A 26,304-nucleotide genomic window follows, 5' to 3' on the forward strand; every position below is an offset into this window, starting at 1 on the left:
TGTGTTATTATACTGGTGTATTATTATACTGGTGTATTATTATTATACTGGTGTATTATTATTATACTGGTGTATTATTGGCCCCCATTAGTTTGTGGGAGTCTTTATTAATACCTTCTCCTGATATCTGCCTACCCTGCCATCTACTTAACGGTACATTCAGACATAGCTGTTATCTTGCAGTTTATTGCTGCGACTACTGCGCGATTTACCACAAAATGCCGCCGATTTGCTCTGATTTTGCAGTAATTGTGGCAGTAAACCACTACATCCCCGCTGTGTCTGAATATACTCCTAACATACCGTCTTATCGTACACTGTTATGCAGCTGAAAAACGCATAGGTGTGAACACTGGCACAGTTCAGAGATTCATTGTGTAAAATTCATCCTGATTTTGTAGGTTTTCCATAAAATCGTATAGTGACTAACCGTTAGAAATCCATTCAGAGAGCAGGGCCCGCCGTGTGGTTTTCATCCTCCCTGTGGCTATGGCATTGGACACTAAGGGCGTATTCACATGACGCAGTTAGGGTAAGTTCTACGTAAATAACGTGTGGCTTATTTTGGCATTGGAAAAAAAAAAAAGCTTCCTAATTAGGAAGCTTTTTTTGGACCTTCCCAAGCTTTTTTTGGAGCTTTTTTTTCCCGTAAAAACAGCTTTAAAAAAAAAAAAGCCAGGCTGTTATCCACTCCTGTAAAGTGAATGGGCTGAAAAAACCGTGTCGCGTTTTTTTTCCGTGTGTTTTTTTGCAAAAAAGCATCGCTTATTTTTGCAAAAAAACACAAGGTTTTCGCCTCCCATTTACTTCTATTGCTTTCTTCAGGCGGAAAACGCCTGAAGAAAGGTCATGTCGCTTCTTTTTCTCTGCTAGCAGAAAAGAAAAAGCTAGCAGTCTACATAGACTAAGGGTGCATTCACACTTCGGATACGCTGACTGATTCTGAACGTTAAAACACGTTCAAAATCAGCGCGTATAAAGCAGATCCCATTCATTTCAATGGGAGCCGGCATACGAGCGCTCCCCATTGGAAATGAATGGGCTGCTTTTTTCTCTACGAGCGCTCCCATTGAAGTGAATGGGAAGTGTTTAGAAGCGCTCATGTGTACGGCTCGGAATGAGCCGAGCGCTTACGCCGTGTGAAGGGGCCCATAGAGAAAAAAGCAGGGTAGGGTATGTTCACACAGCAGAATTTGTATTCCGCGTGTGAAAACTTCCATGCGGCTAGCCGCACATGGTGGTGCATCCCGTCACTGCATTCTGCTGCAGATTAGGCCCAAAGAATGGACCTCATTGGGAGGGAGTCTCGTGTTGCAGAATCCACGGCAAGATAGGGAAGCTCGCTTCTTTTTTCCTCTACCAGCTAGCAGAAAAAATAAGCAAGCGGCTCCCATTGAAGTCAAAGGGAACCGTTTTTGGAGCCGGATTTTGAGGTGGATTCCGCATCAAAATCCTCTCCAAAAAACTGTGTTTCGGCTTCGGCTACTGAAGCAATCACGTGGGATACAGAAATTTAGGCACTGAAGCCATGGCATCCAAACAGACAACGGTGGCGTACACTGGATCGCCAGGTACCGGTGAGTATGAATTTTTTTTTTCTGCTACACCTTCCCCGGCCTAATCTGTCATTTGTTCAATTCCTGGAAACCCCTTTAATGGAAAATCAGCTGTAGTTCATCATTCGGGACCCTCGAAGACCAGCTGTTTGAAGGGGCAGTAGCGCACTTTGAATGCCACTTCCACTTCACATGCCATGTGACGTAATGTTCATTGACCACCTTCAAGTGAATGGGCAGTAGTGAGGAGGAAAGTAGTGAAAAGTCTGCAGCGCCCGCCTGTTCACTAAAGGCCTCTTCAAGCAGCACTCATTCCCCATCCATAGGGCAGGAGACAAGAGTACGATGGCTGGGGGTCCGACCGCTGTGTCTCCCAGTCGTCAGGAAGATTGGGGACTGACAGTAAATAGAGTATCAAAAAGCTTGTGGTTCTTGTCGCAATTACAAGTATGTCTAATTTAATTTTATAAGTATGGTAGACTACAATTATAAGGTGTTATTGTTTGGATTTAGTAAGGTTGTTGATATATTTTCCTTTGTGGATCTTAGGATAGAGGATATTTAATAATTGTACTAGGTATCTAATAGAATTATCTGTAAACTATGGTGCACCGGGCTCTCCAGCGGACGTTTCAAGTACCGTATTTTTCGGACTATAAGACGCACTTTTTTTCCCCAAAATTTGGGGGGAAAAGAAGGGTGCGTCTTATAGTCCGAATGTGGCGCCTGGCACCCGCTGTACTAGAGAGGTGGAAGCCGGAAAGGGATAGACGCCGGGGCCTGAGACATCGCTGCGCTCCTCTGCCTGCATGAAGCCAGCAGCGGGAGGAGTGATGCTATTCCGCTCCTCCGTCCCCCCGCTGCTGGCTTCATGCAGGGCAGGGCAGCGATGTCTCAGGCCCCGGCGTCTATCCCGTGCCGGCATCCGCCTCTCTAGTACAGCGGATGCCGGGTCAGTATCAGCGGCCCCTTCTCCCCCGGGGCCGGTCCCCATCGGCCCCGTACCTGTAGAGTTGCAGGCCGGCTCGTGGCGATATCGCAGGAGCCGACCTGTTCGGGTGACAGCCGGGAGCCTAATGAGGCTCCCCGGCCTGTCACTGCTGTATTAGTATTGCGGCTGGTCTCTATGACCAGCCGTAATACTAATAGACAGAATGTCCCATAGACGGCAATACAGTTGTATTGCCGTCTATGGGACTTGCAATCAAGCGACCGCAGGTTCAAGCTCCCGGGGGGGGGATAAAATAGTAAAAAAAAAAAAAAAGCTTTAAAAATATAAATAAAAGTTCTAAATCACCTCCTGTCCCTAGAATTTTTATATATATATATATATATATATATATATATATATATATATATATATATATATATATATAATTTATTTTTTTTTCTAGGGACAGGAGGTGATTTAGAACTTTTATTTATATTTTTAAAGCTTTTTTTTTTTTTTTACTATTTTATCCCCCCCCCGGGAGCTTGAACCTGCGGTCACTTGATTGCAAGTCCCATAGACGGCAATACAACTGTATTGCCGTCTATGGGACATTCTGTCTATTAGTATTAGTATTAGTATTATTATATTATATATCATAAACCACCGGGTTTTTTTTCAATACAAGGTGATCTAAGCAATAGATATTCCCCAAAATGGTATAACTAAAAAGTACAGCTGGCTCCACAAAAAAAAACACTCTATGCGTCCCCGTACAGCTGCAGGGTCACCTGTCAATGTGGCCTTGCAGCTGTTGCAAAACTACAACTCCCATATATTAAATATTTTACCATTTTTTGCTTCAAATTTTTTTTTCCCTATTTTCCTCCTCTAAAACCTAGGTGCGTCTTATAGTCCAGTGCGTCTTATAGTCCGAAAAATACGGTACATATTATATGGTGAGCTGAAATATACCTACTTGTTGGTTATACATTACACGTCACTTATCCCTGTGACGTGTAATGTAGCTGTAGTGAGGCTGTAGTGAAGTTAATAGCAGCATTAGGAGTGATATCCGTCATCAGTAGCCATCTTCATAACCGGCAGTGTCCGTCAGTTTGCACTTTCTCTTGTGTTTTCATATGTACATCATTCTAATCTACACCCCCATGCTTAACCCCACCCCCAACCACACCCCTTCCCCACCCCCATCCACACCCCTTCCCGCCCCCACTGGGCCATAGAAAAATTGTCTTGCTGAAACTGGTCCCTGGTGGAAAAAAGGTTGGGGACCACTGGTCTATGGTGTTCAGATCAGGTGAACAAGGCGGCCATGTCATTATTTTTTCTTCTTCTAGACCTTTACTGGCCAGCCACGCTGTGGAGTATTCGGATGCATGTGATGGTGTATTGTCCTGCATGAAAATCATGGTTTTATTGAACGATACTGACTTCTTCCTGTACCACTGCTTCAAGAAGGCATCTTCCAGAAACTGGCAGTAGATCTGGGAGTTGTGTTTCACTCCATCCTCAGCTCGAAAAGGTCCCACAAGTTCATCTTTGATGATACCAGCCATACCAGTACCCCACCTCCACCTTGCCTGCGTCTGAGTCGGAGTGGAGCTCTCTGCCCTTTACTGATCCATCCTCGGGCCCATCCATTTGGCCCATCAGGAGTCACTCTCATTTCATCAGTCCATAAAACCTTAGAAACATAAGTCTTAAGATATTTCTTGGCCTAGTATTGACGTTTTATCTTATTTTTCTTGTTCAAAGGTCGTCAGCCTTCCTTAACTTGGCCATGTCCCTGAGTATCGCACACCTTGTGCTTTTTGATACTCCAGTAACGTTGCAGCTGTGAAATATGGCAAAACTGGTGGCAAATGGCATCTTCATGCAGTTATTTTGCGCCTTTTTTTATCAACACGCTTCTAGCGACCCAGTTGGCTATTTGCCATGAAACACTTGATTGTTCGGTGATCACGCTTCAAAAGTTTGCAGTTTCAAGACTGCTGCATCCCTCTGCAAGACATCTCCCAATTTTTGACTTTTCAGAGTCCGACAAATCTCTCTTCTGACCCATTTTGCCAAAGGAAAGGAAGTTGCCTAATAATTAAGCACACCTTATATAGGGTGTTGATGTAATTAGACCACACCCCTCCTCATTACAGAGATGCAAATCACCTGATTTACATAATTGGTAGTTGGCTTTCAAGCCTATACAGCTTGGAGTAGGACAACATGTATAAAAAGGATGATGTGATCAAAATACTCATCTGCCTAATAATTCTGCACACAGTGTAGTGCTGCAGTCTTTGCCTGTAGAGTTCATAGGCTGTAAACCTTGCAGTCTGTTCTCAGCAAATCTCCAGAACCTATAGACCAGACCTGGGCAAAGTACGGCCCACAGGCCATATCCGGCCCTCTGACTGATTCAGTCCAGCCCGCATAGCTTGACTAGGGAGGCGTGTCTAGGAAAGCGTGTCTTAGTGCCAGCAGGACTGTGCAAGAAGACAGAGACACGTGTGGTGTGTGTCCTAAGGTACTGAGAGGGGAGGGGGGTATGTGAGATGCAGGGTGGAGAGTGTGTGTCTGTCTGTATATGTCTGTCTGTGTCTATCTGTATGTGTGTGTCTGTCTGTGTGTGTGTGTCTCAGTAACCTAGGGGCAGAGATGGAAGGGGAATGTTATACTGGGGGAAGAGATGGCAGATGGAGGGGGGGATATGAAATGGGGGAGATGAAGGGGGATATGAAACTGGGGGAGAAATGGAGGGGGACATGAAACTGGGGGTAGATGAAGGGGGCACTTAAACTGGGGGGACATTAAACCATGGAGGTAGCTGGTGGGGGACATGTCTGCCTCTAGTTGCCCCCAGATTAATGTCACCCTCCAGCTACCCCTACGGTTTAATGTCTGCTTCCAGCTGTCTGATTTTAATGTCCCCCTCTAGTTGCCCCCAATTTAATGTCCTACTTTATCTGCCATTAATTTATTGTTCCCCTCCAACTACCCCTACTGCTAACATCCCCCTCCAGCTGCTCCAGTTTCATATCCCCCTCTAGTTGCCCCTAGTTTCATGTCCCAGCTGCCATTAATTTATTGCCCCCTTCCAACTACCCCCACTGGTTAATCTCCCCCCCTCAGCTGCTCCAGTTTCATGTCCCCTCTAGTTTCCACCAGTTTAAACTGGGGCACCAGGAGAGGGACTTAATACAGTGGGGCAGTTGGAAGGGAACATTATAATTTGGGAACATATAATGTACGGGTGACTGTAGGAGGATTATACTTTGTGGGGGCACATGGAAAGATGATTGAGAATGGGTGGAGTCAGCGTAGAAGTGGGTGGGGCTAAATTTGCCACGGCACAGCCCTCTAGCATAGTTTCAATTTCTTATGCGGCCCCATGGGAAAATTAATTGCCCACCCCTGCTATAGACTATTTATAAGGCATCTTTCCTATCAGGAAAGTACCAGTGGAAAAACCTTGAATCTGTTTCTCCTATCTGACTCTGCTCTGTCTGCCGTGACTTGTACTTGTATACTGACTTTGACCTTTGGACAGAACGTACTCTGCCAACCCTTACCTCAGTGCTCTCACCACAGTTTTGCTTGTCTTTTCAATGCACCATGCACTGGTGTCTCTCGTTCCCAGTTAGATCAGCTATCAATGTACGGGAACTACTCCTACAGGTGGCAACCTGGTGATTCATTGATGCGAAAGCCATATTTCTGCATAAGGAGGAGTTAAAGGATGAAAACCAGGTGACCTCAGACAAACCTTTGACAGTGCCCTCAGGTGTAGACAAAAAAATATCACAATCTTTTAGCACCCAAATCAAATAGTTGTCTATGGAGTCCATTAGCTTTCTGCTTTCATTTATTTGGACGTATGTATTGTATGTGCTATCCCACTGTATATGTTTTTGGAAAGGCCCCCATATTACCTGTACTGGGGCGGTTCACAATTTATTCCTCTGAGAACATGGTATATATCGATGTAAGAAGTCAAGTGTTTCCCGCCAGCTCATCTCTTGCGCTTTGCAGTGCCCCACGAGTTCTCCACCCCATAATACAGGAGCACCAGAAATAGCATTTAGTGACGCAGGGCATAAAGGGGAACCTGAGGGTTCGAGAAGATGTCCAGCACCAGGGTACGACCGTAAGTACACGTCCTTCTTACCAAACTTTTCCGCTCTGGATTGAGATAGTTTAGCATATAACACACTGTCATGACATAGGTCATTTTCTCCCACCAAGAACATGATGGGACATCTGGATTTCTCAATAGGAAGCACTGAATCCTGGTGTGCCGGGTCTCTCGGGTCTCCATACATGTGACTACAATCAATGGCGCCCGAGGAGGTTATCAAAGCTTTTTCTATTTTATAAGGAAGTGCTCTTATTGTCAGGTCACCATAACGGAGATCCTGGTCAGTTACAAAAATGGTCCCATTGATACAGACTGTAGCCACAATATGGGGTATGAAACATGCCATGGCCTGACCTATCTCAGCCCCTTTACTAATCCCTACAACTCCAACTCCAATGCTCGACACCTGGAAGAAAAAGATGTCAATAGGAAAAAATATATGAATTATGATCAAATTTACCTAACCAAGTCTCGTACTAGTAATACATATGAGTATTGTAATAGCTTCGACCACTCATACCTGGGGACAACGTTGTGGTGGTAAAATGTCTAGATGGCTAACAGGAAGTGGGTATTGCTTACCTTGGGATGATTAAGAAGAAAGTTAACAGCTTCTTCAAAATATTTAAGATCAATATGGTCCAGAGTTTTTGGAAGATCATCGTAACCAAAGTAAGCCAAAGCAAGAGCGGCAAATCCATGACTGGCCAAGAGACTGCTTCGAAACTCTACAAGACCTCCGATACCACCAAATAGGTCTATAACCCCTCGGAAAGGACCTTCACCTATGGAGAGAGAAAACTAATTATATCTCTACAGACATTATGATACTTGTGCACGATGTTGAAGAAAAATCCGTCAAGTCCAATCTATTACTCTACAGTGTTAATCCAGAAGAAGGCAAATACCAATGGCCTCATATTCAGTTACCCTTAAATCTGCAGTAATTGACAGCGAAACAGCTGTTACTTCCAACTAACCTATACATATAGCGTATATAATTGTCTTAGCCAAGTGTGTATGTGTTTCGATTGGGAAGAGTAGAGTGATCCTGGACAACCAAATACTTGTTTGGTCAACAGCTATGTGTTGGAACGGGCCAGAGCCTCCACTGTGCTGCGCCCTGATCCCTGCCTAGCACCGGGATATCTGCTTGTTCTGGTGCTGGGGTAGGCCGGAGGCCTCCGCTTGAGTGTGCAGAGGTTCCAGTTTCTCCCTAGCGTCAGGACCGGCACTTCTGGGGTCAGGGGAGTCAGCGATGGGCCTGAGGCTCATTTTGGTTTCAACCTGCCGCTAGTTATTCTTTTTCCCAGTGGAATCAGCTCCCCTAGCGATAAGCCTCTCCCGTTCCCTGTCTCCTGTCCTGCTACCTCCATGTCTCTTTTCCTGCACCTGGATTTCCTTGTATGTGTATGACCCGGCTTGCTTTACAGACCTCTCCTCCCTTTTGGATCCTGATTTTAGCACCTTCCTGACCACCTGTGTATGACCTCTGGCTTACACCTGACCTCCCGTTTGGATCCTGATTTGGCTACTTCGTTGACCTCCTGTGTATGACCCGGCTTCCCTGACTATGCTTCTGCCTCACCCTCTGTTACCACATGACCTCCAGTTATCGACTCGGCTTGTTTGACCACAAAATTGCTTCTTGGGTATCTGCGTGACTTCCCTGGATTACCCTCCTGCTCATCGGCACTCCAGTCCATCCTGTTCTCTTGGACTTCACTCTCAGGTTAGTGACTTGGTCCTTCTGGGTCCTCCTACTTGGGGTTCGCTGGGTGTGTATCGCTCTCTGGACATTTGCGGATCTGGGCCTTGGACTTTACCAAGTCCAACTCCACCATCAGGAGCTCTGATGAAGAACTCCAGGGTCCACTCCGTTTGGGAGAGCGTAGCACACCCAGGACTGTTTTTGCCTCATCGCTTGGGGATTCTAGTTGCCTGGGACTTACTGAGTTATTTGTTGCACCAGGTTCCTAACACTATGTTGCCCAATTCGTACGTACACATGCATGCTCAGCTTGTACGACATACAGGAGTCACTGGCCGACACCTCCGGCAGTAACTTTCTATGGGGTGAACAAAAATAACAGGCATTGTAATTCAACACGTCTGTTCTCTGCATTGGGGAGAACCAGTAATCCGTATACACATTATATTGCTGGTTCAGCATGGGAGATTTTAAGGGTAAAATTTCTACTTGCGACTCCAGATATGGTGATCTCATTGACATTGGTTTTATTGGATTTTTACTTTAACTTAACCCTTTAAAAACTGAGCCAATTTTCATTTTTGCATATCCAATCTTTCACACCAACCCTTGAAAAGCCATACTTTTTTTTCGTCACATGATGAGTCACATGATGGCTTATTGTTTGTGGGACAAATTGTACTTTGTAATGGGATCGTTCACTATCCTGTGCAAAGTATTGGGAAGGTGGAACTTCTGAATAATATTGAATTGAAAAAAAATGCAGTTGCACCAATTTCTTATGTGTATAATTTTTATGGCATTCACTATACGGTAAAAATGTTACCTAAATTCTGTGGGTCAGTATGATCCCAGCAATACCAAATCTCTATAGTATTTTTAATGTTTTAGTACCTTTTAAAAAATTTTAAAGGGATCCTATCATTAAAACTTAATTTTTTCTCACTACCACGTCGGAATAGCCTTAAGAAAGGCTATTCTTCTCCTACCTTTAGATGTCTTCTCCGCGCCGCCATTCGGTATATCATCTGGTTTTCGTTATTATCTAAATGAGTTCTCTCACAGCACTGGGGGCGGTCATCAGCGCTCAAACAGCACTGGGGGCGTCCCCAATGCTGTGAAAGAAATATCCAGCGCCGCCTCTATCTTCTTCAGGAACGGGTCTTCTTCCAGCGGTGGCTTCAAACTTCTTAGCCTCGAGATTAGGGCAAAGCCGACTGTGCATGCCCGCCGGCACCAAGGAAATGGCCGCTTACATAGTATTGTACCCAGCCATTTTCTTGTGGTCGGCAGGCATGTGTGGTCGGCTGCCCGAGGCCTAGAAGATTGAAACCACCGCTGGAAGAAGACGCGATGAAGACCCATTCCTGAAGAAGATGGAGGCGGCACTGGAGAGTTCTCTCGCAGCATTGGGGACACGCCCAGTGCTGTTTGAGTGTGCAGTGCTGCCAGAGAACTTTTTTTTCGGGAATTCGGGAATTTGTGAGTGCGGGGGATGCCTAAAGGATTTATGTTTATTATATTTATTATTATAATTATTGCATTTTTATATTTTTTATGGTTTTTTTTGTTTTTTTTTATACTTTTATTTCTATACCACTTGGGGACCTTTAACCCTAGCGTGTCTAATCACTCATACAATACACTGTAATACTAATCTTTTGCAGTTGACTTCTAATATACTCTGCAATTGGTAATCAATGACGGGTAGGTACGTCATTGGTCATTAAGATTGGGTTCACCAGCACTCACTCTACGTTTAGTGATTTTGTCCCCAAATTCACTTGAAAATTGCCCACATTTTCCGGGCAGAAACTCGGCAGACCCTATTAAAGTTGGATAATTGCTTTTGAAGCGGATTGGGATTTCATTTTTTGGGTCTCCAAATGGAGCCGAAGTATGGAAACCCAAACATTAGTGTTGAGGAGTTGGTTCCTAGTGTACGTTTTAAAGAAAATTGTATTAGCCCACTAACCACCCACGGCAACCTCCGTATGGTGGGTCCCTACTCTATTGGGTGCGTTGTCACATGGCAAACACCACTGCAGTACAGCACCCTTATAAGCATCTCTATAGGAATAATTTGACTACAGTACATTGCAATGTAGCTGAATGTTTCTCAAAATAATGCAGTAGAAAATTACAACTCAGTGCACAAAAAACAAGCCCTCGTATGTCAACATATAAGTGAAACAGTCATGGCTTCTCAGTGTGACAACGAGAAACAAACAAAAAAAGAGGATCCACATCCTTAAGTGCCAATCTAGGTTGTGTCCTTTAAAGGTTAACACGAGAACATTGGCCCACTAAAGCCCCACGTTGCGGGAAAGCTGCTTCTTTTGTTGAAGATTTAATTTATTTTAATCCATTATTTACCTGGAGGAAGGAATAAAGCTCCTCTGATTCTTCCTTGTCTGACCTCCAATCTCTGAACCCCAGGAGACGCGTACCATCTTTCGACACTTGTCGTTGCAGCAGGAGGCTCCTTGGGAAAGGGAGTCAATTCCACATGACTGTAGACTTCCAGGTGAACATGGAAAGGACTTCCAATTACGTTACGTTTTATAAGTCGTAGCAATGGGGTGGATGGCTTCAAAGCCCAGAACAGACCCATCGGACACACTCCTTGGAAGTCTCCACCAGTGGCTGGTGAGTGCTCCAGGTCTACTTTCCCCTCCGTATTACTGATATAGAAGGCTCGGGAATGAAAAATCTTCCCTTTCTCATCCTGTAACCAAGCTCTCAAGGTTATTATTTGCTCTGGCGGAAGACCCCAAACTTGGATTCTCACAGGTTCATCTACTAGAGAGGTCTTGGGGGAGGCTTTAAGGCTGATCATATCTAAATAACCAGAAGAGTGAGAATAAATTGAGAATCTAAAAAGTAAAGCACTAAAAATCCTGTACAAAAATAATTGCTCACCTCCGTCTTCTTTCTACAGATATCTGATGCACAAAACCTATCCCCAGGAGAGACTGTATTCCTCTGTGCTGCAGGGAGGTGCTATAAAGGGCTTGTCTTATGAAATTTAAATATAAAGTAATTATTACACAGACTGATACGTATATGTTTCGAAACGTTTTAGGGCACGTGGGTTAATGTTTAATCCACAGTTACTAGACAGTGTACTGTCAAACCAGTATATCTGACCCCAGGGCTGTTTGAATACATTGGTGAGCCCAGTGCAAAAGTTTCAGAGGACAAAAGATGAAGAATTTTGGTGGTAGAATTTTAAGTCATGACCCCTAACCCTGCCCATGACCCCAACCATTCCCATTCGGTCAGTTTGCTCTCCCATGCAGTAACAACACACTCAGTACAATACCCATGTGTACCCCGACATAGTATGATGCTTTCAATACAGTATAGTGCCCCCAAACATTATAATGTCCCCACACAGTATAATACCGCCTTAGTGGCCACCGCGCAGTATAAAGGTCCATTTGTAACCCTTCTTCTATAATGGCCCAGGTCTAGGTGTTGATGAAGGTGGAGTGGGTCCAGTATTAGAAGATTTTTTTATTATCTTTCTCCACCCATATCCTTGTCATGATATCCTAATTACATCCTGGAGAATAGATTTGCATATTTTTTACCCAGAATCCCTAGCGGAGCAGGAATGACTTGTAAGTCTCCGTACGCCTATGTAGGCACGCACTCTCCCTGATGTGTATGATTATCCCCTGACCCTGGTCTATAGTCTCTCATTCTGCCAAATCAGTATCCCTGCGCTATGCTGAGGAGGCCCAAAAGGCCGAAACAGTGCTGTCCATAGCTGGGAATCTGTTCTTTTTGGAATAGAAATACTAATTTGGCAATGAACTCCGCATCATGCTAGAAGACTTTTTAACTGAGTCATGCATGATGTTAAAGATGCTGCCTCTAGAGGGCGGCATACAGAGTGCACTGTTACACTAATTACATCCTGGAGAATAGATTTGCATATTTTTTACCCAGAATCCCTAGCGGAGCAGGAATGACTTGTAAGTCTCCGTACTGCCTATGTAGGCACACACTCTCCCTAATGTGTATGATTATCCCCTGATCCTTACCCACAGTGAGACATCGGATCGTATCAGCAGGTGCACAGGATTATCCGCTCATGTACATAACCCATGGACTCGTGTATGGATACTTTCATCTCTTACCTAATGTTATGGTTTTTTTTGCTCTTTTTGTGACCTTGCAGGTCGTCTTTGTATGTTCTGTTTTTTTGTTTTCTACTCTTTAACAAAAATGTATAAAATGATTGAGAAACTAAATACCTTTGTACGCTTTTGGGTCATAGGCAACCTGACCTGCTTACTTACCAGTTCAGCTAATCCTGTTGCATCACCATGTACTTTATACTTGAGTTACCACCGATGATAGCAGAGTGACGGCTTCATTCTGAATAACTGATATGTCCTCAAGTGCCCTCTTGGAGAAGGACCCAATTCTTCTTGCATTGTGTATTATTAAAGTCTTCAGCTCTATCCACATATTGTTATGTTGAGACCTTGTATTAAAAAAGGAAAAAAAAAATCTAATGTTTCCTTATTAATCTGCACTCAGTACCTCATAATGAGAATCTGAAAAATGATTTTTTTATAATTTTTTGCAAATTTATTAAAAAATATTTTTTGTGCTGTTCTCCTCATACTTATTAGTTAAATGTCCTGTATTACTATTTCCCTTTCATGTTACTTCTATGCATTGTTGTTGCTGCCATCTGCTGGCCAGAATTTGCATGCTGCACGCCCTTGTTCTTGAGTTTTTTCTCTCTGGGCGTGGTTTTAGGCAAGCCCTGGTCCATGTCACTCCCTGCAGCCATTTTAGTTTTTCATAGCTGTGTGACAGGACTTCCTTATGCTTGGGCTTGTGAAGGCATCAGTTTTTGACCAGCATTAGCCTCAGGAAAGACACCAACAGGACTGCATTCAATACCACGACTGCCAAGGCTATTACAGTATTGTGTTATCGCTTGTCGCTGTTCTTGGGTCAAATAAACCCATGTTGGTTCATCATATCATCGTGTCTACGTTTGAATCCATCTATCCTGAGCTCCTGCCGGTCCGGTCTGCTCCACTGCTTGGATACGAAGGTAGAAGAGTCACACGGCCGCTATTAGTTACACCTTCAATCGCCTTCATGTGGGGACAGAACAATTTTATGAATGAAATTTTTACATGGACATACCCTTTGTTAAGACTCTTACAGTTTAGCTTGGTGACCTCTATTTTTCTTGGTCATCTTTGAGATTCTCCACTTTGGTTGGAGTCCACCTGGGGTAAATGAAGTGGATTGGGCATGATTTGGAAAAACACCCCCCTGTGTGTAAAAGGTCTCATAGCTGACAATGCGTTTCAGAGCAAAAACCGAGCCATGAAGAGGAAAGAGCTGCATGTAGAGGTCAAAGATAGGATAGTAATTGGGGATGGACTTAGGAAGAGATATACTGAATGTTTCCAGAGACTGGAGATACTGATAGGAAATTTAGAATGAAAACTGGTGTTTTTTGCAGCAATTCACATGCAGGAACTGAGACTCCGCAGGGGCTGGTGCTTTGACAGATGGCGGTAGTGATCTTCACTTCCCCCCAGGGCATTCCCTGTTTCTCCTTAAGCCCAATGGTGGCTGGAGTACCCTTAATGTTGACGGGTGCAGTATTTAAGAGTCAGGAGACAAAGGATGGTGCAAATAGCTCTCGTTTTAACTATTCTTTGGATGGATGTTAAATAAAACAATCAAAAACAATGGTGGTACAAGCAGAAGTTGTCTAGGAGCAGCAAGACTGCTGGGTGACATCGGAGCATCAGGAACAGGTGAGTATGTTTTTTTTTTCTGTGTGTGTGTGTATATATATATATATATATATATATATATATATATATATACAGTCCTATGAAAAAGTTTGGGCACCCCTATTAATCTTAATCATTTTTAGTTCTAAATATTTTGGTGTTTATAACAGCCATTTCAGTTTGATATATCTAATAACTGATGGACACAGTAATATTTCAGGATTGAAATGAGGTTTATTGTACTAACAGAAAATGTGCAATGTGCATTAAACCAAAATTTGACCGGTGCAAAAGTATGGGCACCTCAACAGAAAAGTGACATTAATATTTAGTAGATCCTCCTTTTGCAAAGATAACAGCCTCTAGTCGCTTCCTGTAGCTTTTAATCAGTTCCTGGATAAAGGTATTTTGGACAAACAATTCAAGTTCAGTTAAGTTAGATGGTCGCCAAGCATGGACAGCCCGCTTCAAATCATCCCACAGATGTTCAATGATATTCAGGTCTGGGGACTGGGATGGCCATTCCAGAACATTGTAATTGTTCCTCTGCATGAATGCCTGAGGATTTGGAGCGGTGTTTTGGATCATTGTCTTGCTGAAATATCCATCCCCGGCGTAACTTCAACTTCGTCACTGATTCTTGAACATTATTCTCAAGAATCTGCTGATACTGAGTGGAATCCATGCGACTCTCAACTTTAACAAGATTCCCGATGCCGGCATTGGCCACACAGCCCCAAAGCATGATGGAACCTCCACCAAATTTTACAGTGGGTAGCATGTGTTTTTCTTGGAATGCTGTTTCTTTTTGGACGCCATGCATAACGCCTTTTTTTTATAACCAAACAACTCAATTTTTGTTTCCAAAATGAAGCTGCCTTGTCCAAATGTGCTTTTTCATACCTCAGGCAACTCTATTTGTGGCGTACGTGCAGAAACGGCTTCTTTCTCATCACTCTCCCATACAGCTTCTATTTGTGCAAAGTGCGCTGTATAGTTGACCGATGCACAGTGACACCATCTGCAGCAAGATGATGCTGCAGCTCTTTGGAGGTGGTCTGTGGATTGTCCTTGACTGTTCTCACCATTCTTCTTCTCTGCCTTTCTGATATTTTTCTTGGCCTGCCACTTCTGGGCTTAACAAGAACTGTCCCTGTAGTCTTCCATTTCCTTACTATGTTCCTCACAGTGGAAACTGACAGGTTAAATCTCTGAGACAACGTTTTGTATCCTTCCGCTGAACAACTATGTTGAACAATCTTTGTTTTCAGATCATTTGAGAGTTGTTTTGAGTAGCCCATGATGCCACTCTTCAGAGGAGATTCAAATAGTAGAACAACTTGCAATTGGCCACCTTAAATACCTTTTCTCATGATTGGATACACCTGGCTATGAAGTTCAAAGCTCACTGAGGTTACAAAACCAATTTTGTGCTTCAGTAAGTCAGTAAAAAGTAGTTAGGGGAATTCAAATCAATAAAATGATAAGGGTGCCCATACTTTTGCACCGGTCAAATTTTGGTTTAATGCATATTGCACATTTTCTGTTAGTACAATAAACCTCATTTCAATCCTGAAATATTACTGTGTCCATCAGTTATTAGATATATCAAACTGAAATGGCTGTTGCAAACACCAAAATATTTAGAACAAAAAATGATTAAGATTAATAGGGGTGCCCAAACTTTTTCATAGGACTATATATATATATATATATATATATATATATATATATATATATATATATATATATTTATCCTGGACATACCCTGGTTGATGGCAGTTTCTGGAGTCATTTGGTGTCTCTTTTGCTGGGGCAATTTTCTTCATTAAGATTGTGCTGCATCCACTAATGCTATAAAGTATCTACAATGCCCTGGCCATGTGGTACAGATCTTAAATCCCTTTTGACTTGAGGCTGAAGGCGAGACCCTCACATACATATCTTGCACACAATCTTCACAGAAGTGAGCAGTGACAATTCCCATCTCCTGACTGCAAGACAACACTGGACCCAACCGAACGCTGGACAAACAGAACATTCCAGATTAACATGTCTTTACTCTTCCTGATGGAGCAGGAGACTCACGATCTCTTCCTTCTAATTACGATGTTCTCCATCATACATTATACCATCTTCTGAACTCCAGCCCCAATGGTTAAGACAATTTCAGGACATTCATTAAGATGTTAATTATATAAACATGTTATGTAACCATACTCCACTGGGACACCAAAGAATCACCTTGGGTTCCGGGCTGTTTCCAACTTTTAGTTTGCATTGCAAAGGTTGAAAATCAATGGTAAAACCTACAGCAATGACTAACAATTTGTGCTACGGCACATGGATTAGACTATTGTGGTGGCCAACCTGCTGCAAATACATCTAGTGTGTCCTCAAACTTAGGATTCCCACCAGCAATGTCCATTGTAGAGCCACACTTGTGAGCTATTTCAGGCACAATTACCAAAAGGAAGGTGCCTGAGCAAAAAGGTTCCTAGTGGGCTGCAGGGTTGTTTACCTGACCTTGCACCTGCTTCTTATATCGGAGTCACCTGCCCTGACTTATGCCTGTATACCAATTCTGAACCCTGCTCAGGCCTCCTGTCTGACCTCTGTGCTGAACATACCCTGCCTCCCCTGACTTCAGCCTGTACTCTGACCACACATGTTGTGTCTCTCTTCATTTCCACACTTCAGAGTCTCTTGAGCCATGTGAATCTGATATCACTGAACTACTCCTAGTAGTTCCTTGCAGCGGAGAGTAGATCCATGTTTAGAAATGGGTTAAAGGGTAAAGACCAGGAGACCACTTAGACAACTCCCTGAGGAGTAGCCCCAAACCAAACCCATCCAGTGACACAGTGTGTCCATACCTTCTGTGCTGCATCCATTTTTCTTTGATGGTCCATTGGTTTAAGTAGAATTATCCTTGGCGGTCTACTGGGGTAATAATCCTTCTTAGGAGTGTCTGTGAGTTACATATACTATCCCTGTTGGTGTATTATGTAATAGTAAAATCCTTTGTGTTCTACAGGTAAATAATATCCTCGGAGTCCAGTAGTTACATAACTTTCAAATTATTCTTCCTGCGCAGGTCTCTGCATTGATAACAGAAGAACATTCATGAAGAAGAGGAAAAACTTTAGAAGTCTTTTATTTATTCGGCTGAATAAGTTCTATACAGTATTCTATTCGGTTTAATATGTTTTCAGGAAGGCCCCCATGTTACCAGTACTGGGGGGAGGTTATAATTTATTCCTATGAGAACATGGTATATATCTGCGGAAGAAGTCAAGTGTTTCCCGCCAGCTCATCTCTTGTGCTTTGCAGTGCCCCACGAGTTCTCCACCCCACATTGTAGAAACATCAGAAGCAGAATTTAGTGACGCAGTGCATAAAGGGGAACCTGGAGGTTCGAGAAGATGTCCAGCACCAGGGTAAGACCGTAAGGACACGTCCTTCTTACCAAACTTTTCAGCTCTGGCTATAGATAGTTTGGCATATAACACACTGTCATTACATTGGTCATCTTCTCCCACCAAGAACATGATAGGACCTCTGGCTTTCTCAATAGGAAGTACTGAATCCTGGTTTTCCGGGAGTCTTGGGTCTCCAAATACAAATCTATAATCAATGGCCCCTGAGGAAGTCATCAAAGCTTTTTCAACTTGATAAGGAATTCCTCTGATTGTCAGGTCACCATAACTGAGATCATTGCCAGTTACGCAAACAGTCCCGTTGATACAAATGGTAGCCACAATTTGGGGCACAAAACATGCCGTGGCCAGAGCTATCTCAGCTCCTTTACTGACTCCTACAATTCCGACTCCAGCACTTGACACCTGAAAGAAAATTACATCAATGAGATGAGATAAAGTAAAATAAAATTTCTAAGTGTGGTCAACTCTAGTTGTTGTAATATACTTGATCGTAGAGGAAAAATGTCTAGATGGCTTACAGAAAGTGGATTTAGTTTACCTTCGGATGGTTAAGAAGAAAATTAGCAGCTTCCTCGAAATATTCAAGATCAATATGGTCCAGAGTTTTCGGAAGATCATCATAACCAAAGTAAGCCAAAGCAAGAGATGCAAATCCACGACTGGCCAAGAGACTGCTTCGAAACTCTACAAGACCTCCGATACCACCAAATAGGTCTATAACCCCTCGGAAAGGACCTTCACCTATGGAGAGAGAGAACTCATAATATCTCATGGAAATCTGTTGTCCACCACTACAAGCCTTCGAGAGTCATGATGAAGCTTGCAGGTCATATTGAAAATAGTCACTGGTTTATCAAGTTCAAAAGACCTACGGTGGTTTCTTATCCGTCTTGGTTCATTCACGACAGGTGCAAGACACGCTAGAATTGGTGATAGGTTCTAGCCTCTAAATTGTTGTATATGTAGGTGTGCCTGAACTTAAATATACATCAGTCAGGGACTGCTTTATTTTAACAGAATCCTAACCAACGGGATCTTTATTAGCAACATGTATTATAGTCTGAAAACAAAAGTACACTATTTACCTGGAGGAAGGAATAAAGCTCCTCTGATTCTTCCTTGTCTGACCTCCAGTCTCTGAACCCCAGGGGATACATACCATCTTTTGACACTTGTAGTGGCAGCAGGAGGTTTCTTAGGAAAGGGAGTAAATTCCAGATGACTGTAGACTTCTAGGTGAACATGGAAAGGACTTCCCATCACGTCACGTTTGATAAGTCGTCGGAAAAGGGTGGATGGTTTCAAAGCCCAGAACAGACCCATCGGACACACTCCATGGAAGTCTCCACCAGTGGCTGGTGAATGCTCCAGGTCTACTTTTCCCTCTGTATCACTGACATAGAAGGCTCGGGAATGAAAGATCTTCCCTTTCTCATCCTTTAACCAAGCTCTCAAGGTTATTTGTTGCTGTGGCTGAAGACCCCAAATTTGGATCTTCACAGGTTCATCTACTAGAGAGATCTCAGGGGAGGCTTTAAGGCTGATCATATCTAAATAACAAGAAGAGTATTAAAGTGAAAATTATTTCCAATGTTCTTATCTTAACTATATACGTACTTAGCCACCATTTTGCCCACTTTTATCAAGACCTCAATGCTACATCAACTACTCTGTAGGCTCCATTCCTAACTTCCATTTCAACTTGGTGACCCTTGGCAGGTACTTTCTCCAACTATCCCTCATCTTACCCCATCTTAATTGGTTGACTGCTTTTAAAAGTTGACATAAAAAAAATCTAAACAACCCCAATAACTGATGGGGCAGTGGTGGTTTGCAGCTTACTAGGGGTAGGAGGAGAGATTTACCTATATACAGTATAACATCCACTTAGTGTCCCTTACACAGTACAATACCCCTTCAATTATTATTATTATTGCTTATTTATATAGCACCATTATTTCCATGGTGCTTTACATTTGGGGGTTACATACAGTACACAGAATATACAGGTAGATATACTACTAACAGTGACCGACTGGCATGGTGGGGTAGAGGGCCCTGCCCGCGAGGGCTTACAATCTATGTGGTAAGAGGGATTCAGACAAAAGGTGAGGGTTCAGATAATGGTGTGGTGACAGTAGTGTTATTGGAGGTTGTAGGCCTTCCTGAATAGGGGAGTCTTCAGGGCCTTCTTGAAGCCTGTGATTGTGGGGGTCAGTCTTATGTGTCTTGGTAAGGAGATCCAGAGTATGGGGGATGCACGGGAGAAATCTTGGAGACGGTTGCGTGAGGAGCGGATGAGAGAAGAACGAGGAGGTCGTTGGAGGATCTGAGGTTACGTGTGGGCAGGTAGCGGGAGATTAGGTCAGAGATATATGGAGGGGACAGGTTGTGGATGGCTTTATATGTTAGCGTTAGTAGCTTGAACTCAATTCGCTGGGCTATAGGTAGCCAGTGGAGGGACTGGCAGAGGGGAGCGGTGAATTAAATGAGCAGCGCAGTTTAAGGTGGACTGGAGGGGGGCGAGGGTGTTAGCTGGGAGTCCATGGAGAAGGGTGTTGCAGTAGTCTAGGCGGGGGATTATGAGGGCCTGGACGAGCATCTTGGTAGTTTCAAGGATGAGGAAGGAGCGGATTCGATGGATGTTCTTGAGCTGGAGGCGGCAGGAGGTGTTGAGGGTTTGAACGTGTGACTTGAAGGATAGGTCCGAGTCCAGCGTTACCCCAAGACATCGGGCCTGTGAGACAGGGGTAATTGTGGTTCTGTTAACTTCAATGACCCTATACAGTATTATGACCTTCACAAGGTATAATGTCTCCTTCAGTACCCCCACAGTATAATGTTCACTTGTGGCCCTACAAAGTATAATGCCCACTTATACCTCCCACACAGTACAATGTCCTCTTATACCCAACACAGTCCACGGCTCCAACAAAAGATGATGCCCCCAGCTCAGACCCTGTACAGTAAAATGTCCCCATCCACACATTATAAAGCCCCCAACTCAGCCCCCATACAGTATAATGGCCTCAGCACAGTGTAATTTCTCCAGCCCCCAACACTGTATGTGGCCTAGGGAGTGAACAGTGAGTATACTCAGTACTCACTGCTCTTAGAACAACCCACTCATTCATTGCTCTGCACACCAAGAGTGGTGAATACAGAGACTCATACTCACAGCTCACCCTATAGGCCCCTATGGAAGTAGTAAGTGCCTTGATAACTACTGATGGAAGCACTTATTGGTTTCCCAGTTGGGCCTGATAACCAGTGAGCCACCACTGATCATGATCATGGTGGCGATGATGATGATGATCATCATTTAGTGGAGCAGTGGCCGGCCATGAACTTGTGAACATCTCTGAATATACATCTCTGTAACTCAACCCAATTGTTGCTATCAGATACATTGACGAATTATAATGCACCTGTATGGTTTACCTACAGCATAGTAATGGGATTTGATGCTGGATTACCATTATTTTGGGAATTCTGAGAGTTACAAAAATTTGTCCAAGAGCAAGGAATGGGAATAAATAAAGTAACCCCATCTCTTCAATCCTCGCTGTGCCATGATATCCAATCTCGATAACAGCCACTGAAGTCAACACATTATGTGTAGAGACGAGCAAACAGTGAAATATTTGATATTCGATATTCGTTTCGAATAGCAGCTCAATATTCGACTATTCGAACGAATATCAAATCCCATTATAGTCTATGGGGAAAAAAAGCTTTGTTTCAGGGGAAACCACTATTCGACTCAGGAGGGTCACCAAGTCCACTATGACACCTCAGGAAATGAGGACAACACCCTGGAATGACACTGGGACAGCAGGGGAAGCATGCCTGGGGGCATCTAACAAGCCTAAGTCCCTGTATTACCCCACTAATAATGCGTGAGCTGACCATTTCCCATAGGAATGCATTGATCAGCGTTGATTGGCCGAATGCCATACAGTGTGCAGCATTCAGCCAATCAACGCTCAGCTCTGCTACATCTGAGATGTAGCAGCGCTATGTCAACTCTGCTATACTTGAGATGTAGCAGTGCTGTGTCAACTCTGCTACATCTGAGATCGGACCACAATGGAGACTGCTGTGGACCGATCTTAGACTCCGCCTCCTCTGGCAGAACCAGCGATGATTGGCTGTACACTGCAAGGCATTCGGCCAATCAACGTTGGTCAATGCATTCCTATGAGAAAAAGTCAGCTCCCACATAATGCAAGCTGACAGGGATCCCGACCAGATAGAGCCCCAAAGAGCTGTTTGAGTAACATGCCCCCCTAAATAAAGGTAATCCCTAGCTAACCCTGCCTGTAGATCTGTCCCTGTCTCACAGTCACATAGTTCACAGTCTCATATGAACCGAAGCTGAAATCCACCATTCGTATAAAGTGGAGGTCACCTGATTTAGCCAGCCAATTACTTTTTCCGATTTTTTTTTTGATGCCTCCGTTTTCCTACTTCCTGTCTCACCTCCTCTGCACAATTATTGGTGCAAAAAAGCGCCAGGGAAGGTGGGAGGGGATACAAATTTTTACTGCGTTTGCCGTGTGGTATTCAATTGGAATCGAATATCTCGAACAGCCTGATATTCGATCAAATACCAATTCGATGGAATGCCGTTTGCTCATCTCTAATTACATGTCATGTTAATCTTTGCTACATCTGTAGGTGACTGATCTATCATAAGGTACAAACTTACTGCAACTGACCCAACTGACTGTAACTCAACTATCTGACAGTGACTGATCTGACCCATATTGTTTCTTGCCTCATACTTGCTGACAACTGACAGTGACTGAACTCTCAATAGGTTCATATCTGACCCCTGATAAGGTACAAATCAGACTGCGACTGACCTATGATAAAGTACTTATCTGACTGACCTATGATAAAGTACTTATCTGACTGACTGACCTCTCGTAAGGTTCATATCTGAATGGTAATTTACACACTTGAGCAAGGAACACAGTCCCAAAACGCGTCGTGTGTTTCTCTTATGAAATAAAGGATTTTATCTTGGACCAGCGCTCTCCCTGCCTCTTCTCTTCTGCTTGACTATTGATCCTGATGTGTAAAGTTCTTCCTGCGTTCCTGAAGCCACTTACTGGGGTCCGTATATCCTAAAGGAATTTTATTCCTTATATGCACATCAAGTGATTGTGAACGGTTGTCACAACCTTAAAAGGAGAGTACCTTTATAACAGCTTGTCACATATACTGTCATTTGCAGTTACGGGATCACGCTATTAGCACTTGGCGCGGTCACTTTTTTTGTTTTATATTTGAAGATATCTGACTGTGACTGACTGCTCATAAGGTATATACTTACTGCAAGTGTTATGTCCGTCACAGTAAGTATCTTAGGTTTAGATAAGACACAATCAAATATGTCAGTTTGTTGTGATATCTGACAGGGACTAACATATCCTACTAATATTATAAATGTGAAAGTTTGTGTGTTTGTGTGTTTGGATGTTTGTGTGTTTGGATGTTTGTTCCTCAATCACGCAAAAACCGCTCAACCGATTTGGCTCAAATTTTCAACAAACATAGTTCCTAGGCAGGATTGAATGATAGGCTACTTTTCGTCACAATCGCAGACATACATTTTTGCAAGGACCCCCACAAAACCACAACTCATACCACCAGCTCTACAATCCCACACACTTTTTAGCATAGCAAGCCACAAATTCCCTATTGCCCTCTTGGACCTATCTCCTAACCCCAGGCAGGGGAGGAGGCCGGGGTTGCAGGGGTGGGTGCAAAGGGGTCAGGGTGGGGGGAAGGGGGGTTGGAAAGGGGATGCAATGACACCTAGACGGGCGAACGGATTTGGCTGAAATTAAGCACATACATACCTTGGGCCTGGATTGAACGATAGGCTACATGGAATTCCCATACACCACTGCAATTCACTTCCGTGACTGGTGCTTTTCACTTTTGAATTCGCTGCACGACCTGGGACGCTGTAGGACCTGGGATCACGTCATCCCAGCCCCATCAGCAGCTCACCTGGATGGGTTCCACTTCTCTATGTGAGCGGAGCTATCGGCCGGCTGGCGTCCACGAGAACATGGCAGCTCTCAGAGGTTTCAGAGCGTCCTGAATAGGGTTGAGCGATTGTGTTCGGAAAAAAAATCGGATTCCGATCGGCAATCAAGAAAATTTCACGATCGCGATCGGAATTCCGAACACGATCTTTTTAGGTGGGATCGGGATCGGTTGTATTTCCCACAATGCCTTCACACTGAGTATATAGTGTATACTCAGTGTGAAGGCTCCACTGCGGTTCCATAGGAATGAATGGAAGCAGCCGGCACACAGCCTTAACCCCCTGCGCGCCGGCTGCCTCCATTCATTCTAATGGGAGGCTAAACTAACATGTCTCATAGCTACTTACCTCCAGAGATGGCTGCTCCGCTGCTGTTCGCCTCGCTGCAGTCTTCTTCGCCTCGCGGCCCCCTCCTTGCCAGGTTAGGAGAGTGTGGGCGGGTTAGGAGAGTGTGGGCGGGTACAGGGCAGGGAGACGAAGAAGGAGGAGCAGCCATCTCTGGAGGTAAGTGGACACCAGGGGGGACTAAGTAGCCAGAGGATTAAAAAAAAAAAAAAAAAAATCCTCTGGCTACTTAGTGATTCACTACACAGCGTGGATTCTAACAATTCTTAGATTCCATGCTGTATAGTGAATAGTATTGCTTTTAAAATCCAATCTCCGATTAATAAAAAAAATCCCATTGACTTGCATTGGGATCTGAATTGGGATCGAGATCGGGTTCGAATGAAAAATTATCAGAAATCGGATTTTAAAATCGATCCTGAAAAGTCAGGATCCGCTCAACCCTAGTCCTGAACCAGCGCTGCCCCAACTCTGGGGCAGTGAGAAGTGTGTACGCTGCCCCGCCTGCATGGGCTTACCACAGGACCACAGTGCTCTGCCGCGGCCGGACAGGGGGTTGCCTGCGCCGCGGTCTGGAACGCCGGTTCGGCCTGCTGTCCCGTGGTGGCTGCGGCCTCTGGACTCTGCATGTCCGTCGCCGATGTCTGCTTAGGGCTATCTACAGTGTCATTCGACGCAGGAGAAGGGTTGTGACTAGAGATGAGCGAACACTAAAATGTTCGAGGTTCGAAATTCGATTCGAACAGCCGCTCACTGTTCGAGTGTTCGAATGGGTTTCGAACCCCATTATAGTCTATGGGGAACATAAACTCGTTAAGGGGGAAACCCAAATTCGTGTCTGGAGGGTCACCAAGTCCACTATGACACCCCAGGAAATGATACCAACACCCTGGAATGACACTGGTACAGCAGGGGAAGCATGTCTGGGGGCATAAAAGTCACTTTATTTCATGGAAATCCCTGTCAGTTTGCGATTTTCGCAAGCTAACTTTTCCCCATAGAAATGCATTGGCCAGTGCTGATTGGCCAGAGTACGGAACTCGACCAATCAGCGCTGGCTCTGCTGGAGGAGGCGGAGTCTAAGATAGCTCCACACCAGTCTCCATTCAGGTCCGACCTTAGACTCCGCCTCCTCCGGCAGAGCCAGCGCTGATTGGCCGAAGGCTGGCCAATGCATTCCTATGCGAATGCAGACTTAGCAGTGCTGAGTCAGTTTTGCTCAACTACACATCTGATGCACACTCGGCACTGCTACATCAGATGTAGCAATCTGATGTAGCAGAGCCGAGGGTGCACTAGAACCCCTGTGCAAACTCAGTTCACGCTAATAGAATGCATTGGCCAGCGCTGATTGGCCAATGCATTCTATTAGCCCGATGAAGTAGAGCTGAATGTGTGTGCTAAGCACACACATTCAGCACTGCTTCATCAAGCCAATACAATGCATTAGCCAGTGCTGATTGGCCAGAGTACGGAATTCGGCCAATCAGCGCTGGCTCTGCTGGAGGAGGCGGAGTCTAAGATCGCTCCACACCAGTCTCCATTCAGGTCCGACCTTAGACTCCGCCTCCTCCGGCAGAGCCAGCGCTGATTGGCCGAAGGCTGGCCAATGCATTCCTATGCGAATGCAGACTTAGCAGTGCTGAGTCAGTTTTGCTCAACTACACATCTGATGCACACTCGGCACTGCTACATCAGATGTAGCAATCTGATGTAGCAGAGCCGAGGGTGCACTAGAACCCCTGTGCAAACTCAGTTCACGCTAATAGAATGCATTGGCCAGCGCTGATTGGCCAATGCATTCTATTAGCCCGATGAAGTAGAGCTGAATGTGTGTGCTAAGCACACACATTCAGCACTGCTTCATCACGCCAATACAATGCATTAGCCAGTGCTGATTGGCCAGAGTACGGAATTCGGCCAATCAGCGCTGGCTCTGCCGGAGGAGGCGGAGTCTAAGGTCGGACCTGAATGGAGACTGGTGTGGAGCGATCTTAGACTCCGCCTCCTCCAGCAGAGCCAGCGCTGATTGGTCGAGTTCCGTACTCTGGCCAATCAGCGCTGGCCAATGCATTCTATTAGCCCGATGAAGTAGAGCTGAATGTGTGTGCTTAGCACACACATTCAGCTCTACTTCATCAGGCTAATAGAATACATTGGCCAATCAGCGCTGGCCAATGCATTCTATTAGCTTGATGAAGCAGAGTGTGCACAAGGGTTCAAGCGCACCCTCGGCTCTGATGTAGCAGAGCTGAGGGTGCACAAGGGTTCAAGTGCACCCTCGGCTCTCCTACATCAGAGCCGAGGGTGCGCTTGAA

The 26,304-nt window shown here is 44.5% G+C and overlaps 2 protein-coding genes across 2 annotated transcripts; both read right to left on the reverse strand.

Moving 5' to 3' along the window:
- Positions 1-6,449: 6,449 nt before the first annotated feature.
- On the reverse strand, positions 6,450-11,190 carry LOC142197934 (acyl-coenzyme A amino acid N-acyltransferase 1-like). The gene is made up of 3 exons (XM_075268665.1): positions 10,728-11,190; positions 7,223-7,425; positions 6,450-7,046 (listed from the first exon to the last, which is right to left on the reverse strand). The coding sequence occupies exons 1-3, from the start codon at positions 11,188-11,190 to the stop codon at positions 6,450-6,452; spliced, it is 1,263 nt and encodes a 420-aa protein (XP_075124766.1).
- Positions 11,191-17,382: 6,192 nt separating this feature from the next.
- LOC142197921 (acyl-coenzyme A amino acid N-acyltransferase 1-like) lies at positions 17,383-19,125 on the reverse strand. Its single transcript, XM_075268639.1, has 3 exons — positions 18,663-19,125; positions 18,116-18,318; positions 17,383-17,979 (listed from the first exon to the last, which is right to left on the reverse strand). The coding sequence occupies exons 1-3, from the start codon at positions 19,123-19,125 to the stop codon at positions 17,383-17,385; spliced, it is 1,263 nt and encodes a 420-aa protein (XP_075124740.1).
- Positions 19,126-26,304: the final 7,179 nt, after the last annotated feature.

This window comes from Leptodactylus fuscus, chromosome 1, assembly GCF_031893055.1.
Source record: "Leptodactylus fuscus isolate aLepFus1 chromosome 1, aLepFus1.hap2, whole genome shotgun sequence".
NCBI classification, from domain to species: Eukaryota; Metazoa; Chordata; class Amphibia; order Anura; family Leptodactylidae; genus Leptodactylus; species Leptodactylus fuscus.